Source organism: Micromys minutus (assembly GCF_963924665.1).
Source record: "Micromys minutus genome assembly, chromosome: 30".
In the NCBI taxonomy this organism is placed as follows: Eukaryota; Metazoa; Chordata; class Mammalia; order Rodentia; family Muridae; genus Micromys; species Micromys minutus.
Window position 1 is genome coordinate 30,474,064 of NC_137965.1, and position 13,575 is coordinate 30,487,638.

General features: G+C 44.3%; 1 protein-coding gene across 1 annotated transcript; it reads right to left on the reverse strand.

Moving 5' to 3' along the window:
- Positions 1 to 1,393: 1,393 nt before the first annotated feature.
- On the reverse strand, positions 1,394 to 2,320 carry LOC308439857 (olfactory receptor 5V1-like; the record flags this gene model as incomplete). Its single annotated transcript, XM_080941773.1, has 1 exon — positions 1,394 to 2,320. One exon carries the CDS (start codon positions 2,318 to 2,320, stop codon positions 1,394 to 1,396), a length of 927 nt encoding a protein of 308 aa, XP_080797899.1.
- Between the last annotated feature and the right edge of the window lie 11,255 nt (positions 2,321 to 13,575).

Here is a 13,575-nt window from a genome sequence, read left to right on the forward strand (position 1 = left end):
GTCTAGTCAGTGAAAAGACTGAATGTCTCCATCCTCGGGGCAGCACAGGGGTAGCTCCGAGCTCAAGAACACTCCCCTGGACCACGGGAATATTTATGCTGACCAGTGTGGGGAGAGGGTGTACCAGTTCTCCAAAGGCTTTCGAGCATTGGCTCTCCATGAGGTAACAGGGAAGATGCGAACCTGCAGAGTTTCTAAATCTGAGTCTCAGCACCAAATGTGTGCTTTATTAAAAGATAAAGAAGAAAGAAATATGTTCGCTGAATGGGGGAAGGGGGTGCCTCCACAGGCCCATGCTGAGGCATCCCTTCCCCCACCAGAGACCAGCCACAGGACTGTATAGTATAGAATAGAGTTTATGGGGGGCGGGACTTGAGAGGGCAGTAGAGGCAGAGAGAGAGAGTGAGTGAGGGAGAGAGAGAGAGAGAGAGAGAGAGAGAGTGTGTGTGTGTGTGTGTGTGTTTGCAGTGGAGTGCAGTTCCTACAGGCCAGAAGAAGGGTCTGGCTCCCCTAGAATTAGAATTGTGGCAGTTCTGTTTGTGAACTGCAAAATCGAGGATGCTCAAACTCAAACTCTGGACTCTGAAAAAGCACTAACTACCCTCCACTGCTGATCCATCTCTCCAGCCACTGTAGAGCTTACGAGGTAAACCCTTCCTTATTTCTCAATGTTGAAACCCCAACATCTAAGGAATAGGGTTGTTCTGGTACTACCTAGGAATCCACATGTTTGAATGCTTCATACAAGCCTCATTCAGTAGACCACACGACATGATTCAAGCCAGCTCCATGTCACAAAAGCAGGCAGCTGGTAATTCTTAAATATACATGAATATCTATTGCATTGTTTTCCCTAGGAAGTCAGAAACACATACTCAGCCCGATCAGGGCAATGGCAGACCAAAGCAATGATTCTATCCAAATCTGGTTTGAGGACCAATGGGTTTATTAGAGTGAGTTACAGCAGCGCTATTGTGGGTTAAGTGGGGGAATGTGAATGACTTGGGTGGTTTCACTTCAGCATGGTCAGAGTCTTGGTAAGGCTGAGTCACTGTGTGTTCCTGCACAGAATTCAGGCAGCTACCTCAAGTCTCCTGTTTGCTTAACCTTTGGGAGAGTCTTTGGTGAGTCTTAAACATTTTTGTGAGTGCTAAGAGCCACTCAAGCCTTCTCCATTCCTTGACCATGCCACACATTTCAGTCTGGAGGAAATAGCAACACTCGAAAGTGAACAGCCAAGGAAGTGAACTACATGGGCTACTAAGTAGACAGTTTCCTTGCCCCCTAAAAAGCAGCAGAGATGGCCAATAGCTATTCTAAAGATGGTCTCCAGCATGGGTACATGGGGAAAGTAAGCTGGTTTCTGGACCTTCCCATGTCCAAAGGTCAGGTTCTAAGATGGCGCCTGTGGATAAAGCTTCCTCAGAGCTGCCTTCATGTCCTTGTTTCTTAGGCTGTAGATAAGTGGGTTGAGAGTTGGTGTGAGGATAGAATAGAATATGGCAGCCATGCGCCCGTGCAGTGGGGAGTAGTGGGCTGTGGGCTGCATGTAAGCGGAACTTCCAGTGCCGTAAAACAGAATTACTGTGGCCAGATGGGAGGAGCACGTGGAGAAAGCCTTCCAGCGGCCAGCTGCAGAATGGATGTGAGCCACTGTGTGTACAATAAGAACATAAGACAGGCAGGTGAGGACGAAGCAAGTCATGATGACACACCCACTGACTATAAAACCTGCAGCCTCGTGGCCTTGGGTGTCACCACAGGCGAGATGCATGAGTGGGGGGATGTCACAGAAGAAGTGATCAATCATGTTGGGGCCACAGAAGGGTAAGGAGAAAGTGTTGACCATGTGAAAGGTAGAAAAGAGAAGCCCACTGACCCAGGCCACCACTACCAGGGAGACACAGGTCTGAGAACTCATGGTCACCCCATATGTCAGGGGCCTGTAGATGGCTAGACATCGGTCAAAAGCCATGGAAGTGATGAGGAAACATTCCAGAGAGCCGAAGCAGACAAAAGCAAAGAGTTGGGAAGCACAGGCCGGGAGGGATATCTCTTTGACATCTGCCGAGGTAGCCACGAGGGCCCGGGGCAGGGTGGTGGATGTAGAACAGAGATCCACCAGGGAGAGGTGTTTGATGAAGAAGTACATGGGTGTGTGAAGATGGGGGTCAAGAGTCACAGCTATCATGATAGAAACATTCCCCAGAACCGCAGCCAGGTAGATAAGCAGAAAGATGGCCATGCTCAGCAACTGGAGAACAGGGACAGTGGAGAAGCCTTGGAGAATGAACACAGACACTGCGGAGAGGTTGGCCATGGTGCATCTCTGGAAACTCGGAACAGTGAGAGGGCATGAAGATGATCGGCAACCATAGCAAGGACCTATGAGGAAGGCAAGAAAACGATGTGAGATGTGCGTGTTTCTAGCCTTGCCAGAGATGCTTCTTTTTTTTGTTTTTTTGTTTTTTTGTTTTTTTCTTATTATAAGAAAATTGTTTTAATTAAAGCAGAAAATTTACAAATTATTCAAACAACTTAAAGTTTAATGTCACTTATAAATAAACAAATTGTTCTAAGGATAGGAGTCCTGAGCATAGCCTACTATTACAATTTTTTCCAAAATTTCAGAAACATTTCATTTTCCATCAAGTCCACAGAGAACCATAAATCAATTTACAGGTATGCTAGAACATATGCTGGTGTCTGTCTCCCTATCAGGATGACTGTAGTTAGCAATAGTCTATAGAATATTTCAAATTAATTAAAAGAGAAGTGTTTGGGTATGCTCATTAAAACAAATGTAAGTGTTGGGGTGATGGATAAGATAATTACCCTAATCCAGTCATGTATATTTATATGCGCTCAAACATTAGACTGCACCACAGAAATATGAACAGTTATTATGGGCCACTTAAGACATAAACGATGCTGAGCTCATTGAAGAGTATTTGGCATGTAGTGAAGTTTCTTGGCTCAGTGCACATATGTGAAGTGGTATAAAGATGCAGGATGCTTCTGTCTCTTCTTGAGTTGCCATATCCTTTGTACTTAGCCCTCCCAGAGATGCTTCTTACTGTAGCGGTTAGTGGTTAATGCATTGGATGTACATTGAAAGAACTGGCAAATGGCTCAGTGCCCAGCCGTTCATACCTACATCAACTTTCCCGGAAACCAGGGAACATCATGGAAGAGGGGCCAGAGAGAATGTAATGGGGGGATGGGTGCTCTGAACTGCTGTCCTCTGATCATGACTTAGCTGTTGCACACATGACCTACAGCAGCTGTGGAAACCTACACAAGACCAAGCGAGTGGGTGGGGAGGCTTCTGAGGTCCCGCCTCTACCTGAGGTAGTTATGGCAGTGAGTCCTTTTTCTTCAAGTTGTGGTCGCTGACAGGTTTGCCATGCTCCAGCCGATGGCCTGGCCCTGCGTGCGTGTGTGCAACATTAATATGACTCAGTTTGCTAAAATTACTGATTATATAAGAAGAGCATGAAGTTGAGAGGGAGACATTGGGGGGGCTGGGAGGGAGCTGGGGGGGAATGAGTGGGTTTGATTGAGATACATTGTATACATGGGGGGCTGGGAGGGAGCTGGAGGGGGAAATGAGTGGGTTTGATTGAGATACATTGTATACATGGGGGCTGGGAGGGAGCTGGAGGGGGAAATGAGTGGGTTTGATTGAGATACATTGTATACATGGGGGCTGGGAGGGAGCTGGAGGGGGAAATGAGTGTGTTTGATTGAGATACATTGTATACATGTATGAAATTTTCAAAGAATAAATAAAAACCTTTTTGAAAACTGCGAATTGCCTCTGGAGAAAATGCCCATGTTTCTTCCTTAAAACCCACTTGTGAGATATAGAATTCATAAAGTAACATCTGTACTTGAAACTAATACTCAGAGATACTAGTATTCGTGCCAATACTCCAAAATGGGTGGAATAAAAACATTATATATATAAAAAACCCACTTGTATTTTCTTGTCTTCCACTGAGATCCCAAACTCAAATACTCAAAGACACTGCACATGTAAGAGGATCTGGCTGGGTAGAGTGCACTAGGATCACACGTGTGCATGGTCACACCTAGGTCAGGTGGCGCTGAGTATTGAACCTAGAGATTCACGAACGCTAGACAAGCACCCTACCAACCGAGCGGTGTGACTGGTAGGCACACTACCAGACACCCCACAGTCTTTTAGATCGAACACCCAATCTGAGGTCTAATGGTCTGCTCTCTTCCCTCCAAACTGGAAGTCATTTTCTCATGTCTTTACTCCCCTGCATCGCCTCTGGAAACAGCACACAGTTCTACCCAGGTGTGGAGTGCTCGTTGCTCTCCTTATGGTGTGGGACAGAGACACCAACAGGCTACTGGCACTCCCTCCATAATGTCTGTCCACACTGGTCACGGGGCGGGGTGACTGCCAAACACCACGACTTCATCCCAGTGCCTCTCCCTGCTTCACCCGTTCTTGGCTGCTGCCCAGTTATGGCTGGAAGACCCAGAACGTGCCATTCCTTCAAGATAATCTAGAATCACGCCGGCTGCTTGTCTCTGAACCCCTGGTTGCTCTGCCCTACCCAGAAGTAAAAGTACTAAGCAAGGACCACCATCTGCTCCTCCCTTAGGAAGCTCCCCAGTTTTTTCCTTCCTCCCTTTCCTGGGAGATGTTGGCCTCCTCAGAATACAGGCACGAGATGGTTTACAAGGATCAACTGAGGGACTACACTTATGTCAGTGCAACCATCAGACAGCAACTTCATGTGAGAAAAGGAAAGAAAAGAAAAGAAAAATAAATAAAAACACTGTCAAAAGTAAATCCATGGGTAAAGGTTCTTGCTGCCAAGCCTGATAACCTGAGTTTGGTCCTCAGAATCTACATGGTGTATGGAGATAGCTGATTCCTGCTAACTTACCCCCTCGCCCTCCCTCCCTCCTTCCCTCCCTCTCTCTCTCCCTTCCTCCATGCCCCCACTGTGTGTGTGTTTAACATGTACCTCTCACAAACACAGTTAAATGAAATGCAAAAATAACTGAAAACCAACAAAAACCTAGAAGAAATACAGCATCCACCCAACAGCTTCACTGCCTTTTGGGAAAACTGAGATTTTCATGTGGATTGTTTCTTGGTGTCTGGTGTGCAGAAGGTGACCCTCGCTGAGCTGTTATTGTCACACACATACTTTGCTGCCTTCTTTTTCATTTGTAGTCGAGACTGTCTTTGGAGCCCCAAGGGAACCTCCAGAGTGCCAGGGTTTTGTCTTGTGGGGAATCTGACTTTTTTTTGGGGGGGGAGAATGTTGTGTGTTTTTTAATAGTTTTAGTTTTGGGGTTTTGTTTGTTTTGGTTGGTGAGTTGGCTGGTTTTGGATTGTGGGGTCCCCTTTCTCTTAATGACAGAATCTTATGATAAGAAAAAACAGGAATAATCCAGAGGTGGATTGTTCAGGGTCCCGAGGTCCACCATTTGCTATTTAACTGCTCTGCTTTCCTGCAGTGCAGTGGATTTTAATCTTTCATTAGTGTGTTTGTGTGCAACGTGAGCACACACTGATGACACCATGTACCTGTGAAGGCCAGAGGACAACCTAGGCTTGTCAGCTCACTCCTCCCACCCCTAAACACCTCCACACGCCGGCCATCTTGCTGGCCCTGCAATATTTTCTTTGAGACTGGGTCTCGTTACCTAGGGTGCCCTTGAACTCACCAGCTTAGAGTGTTCTTTGATTATTCCTGCCTTCAGCTTCTCAAGTACTGGGATTGCAGGTGTGCACCTCTGCGCCTGCTTTTATACATTTTATATATACATCTTATATATTGGACATGGCGCTCAAGGCTTCACGCAAGTCACCAACTAAAATGCTCCTCCAGCTCCTTGATCGGCAATGTGTAGAACTAGCACCCTCTCGGGCAGCCATGATAACTAAATGAGGTTAGCTGGTGTGCACACAGGCCACTGAGGGACTTCGTTATCTCCATCCACACCATTTAAGCCTCTCTCAACTGTATAAAGCCACCTCCATGGCTGTGGACAGAGCCTCTAGATTTGAGACTCATTTCTCTCATTGGCTAATGAGAGTCTTAGGAGCATTGATTTTGGGATGGGATGAAATTCTCTCTGTGTGTGTACGCAAATATGTACAGATGTAAAATGTATACATATATATGTATCCCTGTATGCATATATCCATAAACACATATACATACACAGCTACATAACAGCTATCCCATCTCCCCAGACTTGGGTCTCAGAATTACAAGGAAGGCGTTCCTATTCACACATTAGAAACTTTAGGGTTCAGAGAGGAAGAGGGAGAAGAGCATCCAGAGTCCAGGACTCTCTCACTGCAGACTTTGTACTGCACCACCAAACAAGAACCAGGTAAATGCTCTGGGAACCTGTCTCATCTTTGAATGCTGTCTACAGCATCCTCTTACCTTCCCACACACCCAGGGAGAGAGGGCAGCCGCCTCTTGGTCCTCATTTATCAGACAGAAAACAGGCAGAGAGGTGAAGGCAATTGCTCAGCTTCTCATAACTACTGCAACCAAAGTCCTCTGGAGAAGATGTGGGTATTCAAGAGCCCACAGACTATATGATCTGGACTGACAGATGCAATCTTGCAGATAAAGAGCCAGAGTTGTCATAATCTAGCTCTAGGTCCTCGTTATAGCATAAACCTCTACATCCAACATCTCCCTTGCTAGGTAGCATTACAAGCCAGGCTATTCCAGTACTCAGGAGACAGTAAGAGGATCACAATTTAAAGGCCAGCATCAACTACAAAGTGAGTTTAACTGGGGTCTACCTTGATCCTCATTAAGCAACCCCACAAAACCTTTGGGGTTTTATGCTAAGCCCAACAGACCCCTAGCATCTGAACCAGATAGATTACCCACCTCAAGAGCAAGTGTATCTGACTCCCTTTAGTCCTGTGACTGAAAAGATCATGTAACTTCGACAGAGGGAGCATGTCCTTCAGGATAAAGAATAGCTGTGAATCTGTGTTCCTAAGAGATAGTGATTTGGCTCAGAGTAAATGGCCTCTTTGTTCTCTATAAATCAGGTGGAGTTTATGTTCGGGCTGTGGTGAAGGTGCTGGCTAAGCCTTGGCATGTACCACAGTCCAAGGTGTGCACAACTCTGATGTCCCAGGCATCCCAGGCACAAAATGGCAGATGCTTAGACATTTGTAGCAGGACACCTACCTGGCTGCCGGCCACTCTCCCCATACAGCAGGTGAAGCTGAACCCTATTTGGTGCAGGGCCAGGCAAGTTCTTTGGTAGGGTTCTGGTTGAGTGGAGACTCAAGATGAGCTGTCCTTACTCAAGGATGAAGACACTTTTTAAGCCACAGCAAGGATGGCTTTGGGGATGAACCAGGTCTGCTAAATTTCTTAAGGTTGGCACTGAGCCACAGCTCCACCTCTGGGTTGTTTCTCTCAGCTTTTCTTGGGAGTTTGCCCAAGCTCACCTCTGGGACCTTGTGCCCTGTGGTAGTTCTAAACTCTAAGAATTAGGTTCTTTAGCAGACAGGAGATCAGCCCTGGCCTCAGCTGTGACCTTTCTAGAATATTCTGGTAGTACTCATGAGAGTGAATATTGTGATACTATGTAATATTTTGACTTTATAGATACTTTGTATTTAAAATTGTCACAGATATTAACTAAGAATCAGACACAAAATATCCCTTTCTTTAAACTGCTGTAGATAACTTCATGCTGTAAATGAAAAATGTGAGATGCCCAGTCTCACATCAGCAGACTTTTAAGCTGGTTTCCATCTTGTGTTCTTCAGGACTAGTGGTTCTGCAATGCCATTCTTACACCTTTCCTAATACCTTAGGCTGTGGTTGGAGAGATCACTCACTGTTTGAGAACTCTGACTGCACGATCATAAGAGGCAGAGTTCAGGTTCTAGCACCCATAAAACACACCAGGCATCCTGTGAATGCCTGGAACCCCAGCAGTGAGGTGGGCAGACAGGAGGATCACTGGGGCTTGTGGGTTTCTGGTCTAGCAGAGAAAATGTAAGACCCAGATTCAGGGAGAGACCCTGCCTCAAAGGAATTCGTAAAGACTGATGGAAGAGGACAACCAACAATTTTCTGGCCCTACTACACACCTTGGCATGTACACCCATTAACACATGAATATTTTAAAATGAACATTGTGTGTGTGTTTAACATCTTAGGTTTATATATAAACATGCATATATGTGTATGAATACATATATAAACATACGTATATGAATATATAAATATACATGTTTACATATGAACATATATATATATAAACCTAAAATGATTATGAACATATATTTTGCTATTATTATCTTTAATCACTTTTTACAGTCTAGTCATTATCCCCCTCCTGGTCCACCCTTGGACAGTTCCTCATTTCGTTCCTCCTTCCCCCTTCCCCCATTTCCAAGAGGATGTCTATGCACCCACTCCCCACCAGGCCTTGCATTTCCTGGGACCTCTATTCTTTCAAGGGTTACATGCGTCTTCTCTCATTGCAGTCAGACCCAGCAGTCCTCTGCTGTATATGTGTTGGGGGACTCATATTATCTGGTATAAGTTGCCTGGTTGGTGGGTGAGTGTCTGAGACATTTCAGGGGTCCAGGTTTGTTATAGGGTTGCCGTCCTCCTCAACTTCTTCCAGCCTTTTCCTAATTCATCCACAGGAGTACCCAACTTCAGACCATTTGTTGGGTGTAAGTAAGTATCTGGTTTTGTCTCAGTCAGCTAGTTGTGGGGCCTCTTGAAGGGCAGCCATACTAAGTTCCTGTCTGTAAATACATCATAGCATCAGTAAAGAGATTTCATTTCAGGCCCTTGAGCCTCCCCTTGAGATGGGTCCCAGTTTGGGCCAGTCACTGGACCTCTGCAGAGCCACAGACTGTGAGAGGAAGCCTAGTCCTTGGTCAAGCTGAGCTAAAGGCTTAAAGCCCCAGAGAACCTGAAGGGATGGTAGGAGCTTCACCTGCTTTCAGCACCAGGATCCTGTCACACAGCCACAGCATGCCACTGCCACCCCCACTTCTGATTTGTGGCCATCAGTCATGTAAAGGCAACACCCCAAACCCTTCCACAAGTAGATGAGGCATCCCTAATCTCAGACCAAGACAGTAGGAAAAGAAACGTGCCCTACGGTCATGTAGACTCAAGACAAAAATCGCCAAGCTAATAGGGAACCTAGAAGCCTGGAGGGCATTGCCAACAATCTTCTCTTCCCAGACGTTCCTTCCTGTAAAAGGTATTTAATCTCAAGCCCACCCTGAATAGTGGGGTATGATCTTACACATCCACTTTCCACCGTGACAACAAACTGCTCAGAAACATGGACTGTCTCTCTTCATCAAGACCCATTGAGGAGAGCCATCAAGAAGGCTTTTGCCTACAGAGAGTCAAGGTCTAGCCTCTTGTAGAAGGTGTCTCTACACTGCCATCTAGCCAAGGACAATCATCACTGTAGGACTAGCCAGAGCTCCCCTTTCATGTCCCCATCCCCCGCCCCTGGGGTAGACACAGCCTAAGGGCCCCCAACTCAATTTTCAGTGCTTCTGTGATTCCTTGTGGTGCCTGGATATCCAAGAGCCTGAGAAGCCCATGGCCCCAGCCTCATTGCAGGTCCAGGGACGCCCAAACCTGCTCAAGCTTTCCCACATATCAGACTGCATTCCCTCCCGCAAAGCCCTGTATCAGGGCTTCCCCAGCCCAGCACCCTCCCAGTGTGGAATAGGATAAATGCAGTCAAATCCCCTGCCTTCTGCCTCCCCAAGCAGCCAGTGCCCTGTGGTAGAGCAAACATGGGTCCCATAACCCTACAGATCTCCTTTCCTTCAGTCTCTTCTCCATTTTTGTCCTTGCAGTTCTTTTAGGAACAATTCTGGGTCAAAGTTTTTGAGTGTGAGATGGGATCTTAGTTATTTAGGGTTTTAATTGCTGTGCACAGACATGACCAAGAACTCTTTTTATGGAGATCCAGAGACACAGGCCTGGTGAGAAGTCATTCCAAGTAGCCAGGGGGCAGAGGGATCTCTGCTGAGCACGCGGATAGTGCGCCCCTGCCCCACTTGGTCCAGGGAACCAGGAACCCTGCATTAGGCCCTCTGTTCTCAGCTGGCAGCTATTGGGTGCAGCACAGACACTCGGACCAACCGACACCAGGAACAGCAGAGATCCAGGGACACTGGCCTGGTGAAGAGGGGTTCCGAGAAGCCAGGGGGCAGAGATATCTCTGCCGAGCTTGCAGAAAGTGCACCCCTGCCCTACTTGGTCCAGGGAACCAGGAACCCAGCATTGGGTCCGCTGTTCCCAGCTGGCACCTTTTGGGTGAAGAACAGACTCTCAGACCATCTGCCACCATGAAAAGTGGATCCAAGGACACAGGCCAGGTACAAGGGAAAGGCGAGAACCAATCACTGATAACAAGATGGCAAGAGGAAAACGAAAGAACATACCCCAGGGAAACCAAGACAACCTGGCAACACTAGAACCCAGCTCTCCCATCACAACAAACAGCAGAATGCCAAACACTCCAGAAAAAGAAGACTCAGACACGAAATCCTACCTCAAGATGATGATAGAGATCCTTAAATAAGAACGGGAGGAAAAGCATAAAGAATTAGAAGCTTTTAAAGAAGAAACAAGAAAAACACTCAAAGAACTCAAAGAACTAAAGTAAAACAGAACCAAAGAGATGAAGAGATTTAAAACCAAAATGGACACAATAAAGAAAACACTAAAAGAGACAACCCTAGAGGTAGAAAACGTAAAAAAGAAATCAGGAGTCACAGATGCAAGCATTTCCAACAGGCTACAAGAGATGGAAGAGAAAATCTCTGGGGCGGAAGATAACATTGAAAACATAGATGAAACAGTCAAAGAAGATGCAAAAACCAAAAATTTCCTAACTCAAAATGTCCAGGAGATCCAGGACACAATGAGAGGACCAAACCTAAGGTTAATAGGAATAGAAGAGGGCGAAGAATACCAACTAAGAGGCACAGTAAATATACTCAACAAAATCCTGGAAGAAAACTTCCCTACACTTAAAAATGATATGACAATGAGCATAAAAGAATCCTACAGAACTCCAAATAAATTGAATCAGAAAAGAAATTCCTCCCAACACATAATAGTCAAAACACCAAGTGCCCAAAGCAAAGAAAGAATACTAAAAGAAGTAAGGGAAAAAGGTCATGTAACATATACAGGCAGACCAATCAGAATCACACCCAACTTCTCAACAGAGACTATGAAAGCTAGAAGAGCCTGGACAGACATTATGCAGACCCTAAGAGAGCACAGGTGCCAGCCAAAGCTGCTATACCCAGCAAAATTATCAATTACCATAGATGGAGAAACGAAGATATTCCAAAACAAAATTAAATTTACCCAATATCTGACCACAAACTCAGCATTACAACAAATTATAGATGGAAAACCCAATACAATGAGGGGAACTACATCCTAGTAAAAACAAGAAAGCTCCGAAGCAAAAAAGCCAAAAGAAGAAAGACACAAAGGCACAATTCAACCTACAAAAGCAATAATAGCAGGAAACAGCAACAAGTATTCCTTGATATCTTTTAACATAAATGGACTCAACTCCCCAATAAAAAGATATAGACTATCAGACTGGACACACAAACAAAATCCAGCATTTTGCTGTATACAGTAAACTCATCTCAGAGACAAAGACAGACACTATCTCAGAGTAAAAGATTGGAAAAAAACTTCCAAGCAAATGGCCCCAAGAAGCAAGATGGAGTGTCTATTCTGATATCGAATAAAGTAAATTTACAACCAAAAGTTATCAAAAAAGATAAGGAAGGACACTCTTTACTCATTACTGGGGAAATCTGTCACAAGGAACTCTCAATCCTTAACATATATGCTCCAAATACAAAAGCATCCATATTCATAAAAGAAATCCTACTAAAGCTCAAAAATACATTTTACCCCACACAATAATAGTCAGAGACCTTAAGACTCCACTCTCACCAATGAACAGATCATGGAAACAGAAACTGAACAAGAAAATTGTAAAACTAGCTGAGATTATGAACCAACTGGAATTAATAGATATCTACAGAACATATCATCCTAAAACAAAAGAATTCACCTTGTTCTCAGTACCTCAAGGCACCTTCTCAAAATTTGATGACATAATTGGTCAAAAACGAGCCTCAATAGATATAAGAAGATTGAAATACTCCCATGCATCCTTTCAGATCACCATGGTCTAAGGCTGGTCTTTAATAACAACAAAGACAACAAAAAGCCCATATACACATGGAAACTAAACAATGCTCTATTAAACGATAGCAGGGTCAAAGAAGAAATAAGGAAAGAAATTAAGGATTTTCTAGAATCCATTGAAAAAGAAAACACAACATACCCAAACCTATCGGATGCAATGAAAGCAGGACTGAGAGGAAAACTCATAGCTCTGAGTGCTTCCAAAAAGAAACTGGAGAGAGCATTCACTAGCAACCTGACAGCACATTTGAAAGCTCTAGAACAAAAGGAAGCAGATACACCTAAGAGGAGTAGACGCCAAGAAATAATCAAACTTAGGACAGAAATAGACCAAATAGAAACAAAAAGAACCATTCAAAGAATCAACAAAACCGAGTGCTGGTTCTTTGAGCAAATTAGCAAGATAGATAAACCCTTAGCCAGACTAACTAGAGAGCAAAGAGAGAGTAACCAAATTAACAAAATCAGAAATGAAAGTGGAGACATAATTACTGAAACTGAGGAAATTCAAGAAATCATCAGATCCTACTATAAAAGCCTATACTCAACAATGTTGGAAAATCTGGAGAAAATGGATGAATTCCTAGACAGATACCAGATACTAAAGTTAAACCAGGACCAGTTCAACTATCTAAATAATCCCATAACACCTAAAGAAATAGAAGCAGTCATAAAAAGCCTCTCAACTAAAAAAAAAAAAAAAAAAAAAAAAAAGCTCAGGTCCAGACATGTTCAGTGCAGAATTTTATCAAACATTTATTGATGACCTAACAACAATACTCTCCAAACTATTCCACAAAATAAAATCAGATGGAACTCTACCTAACTCATTTTTGAGGTGACAATAACCCTCATTCCTAAACCACACAAAGATCCTACAAGGAAGGAGAACTTCAGATAAATAACACATATGAACATTGATGCAAAAATACTCAACAAATTCCTTACAAACTGAAACCAAGAACACATCAAAATGATCATTCACCATGATCAAGTAGGCTTCATTCCTAGGATGTAGGGATGGTTTCATATATGGAAAACCATCAAGGTAATCCACCATATAAACAAACTCAAAGAACAAAATCACATGGTCATCTCACTAGATGCTGAGAAGAATTTGACAAAATTCAACACCCGTTCATGTTAAAAGTCTTGGAAAAAACAGGAATCCAAGACCCGTACCTAAAAATAATAAAAGCAATATACAGCAAACCAACAGCCAACATCAAATTTAATGGTGGGAAACTTGAATCAATCCCACTAAAATCAGGGACGCGACAAGGCTGCCCAT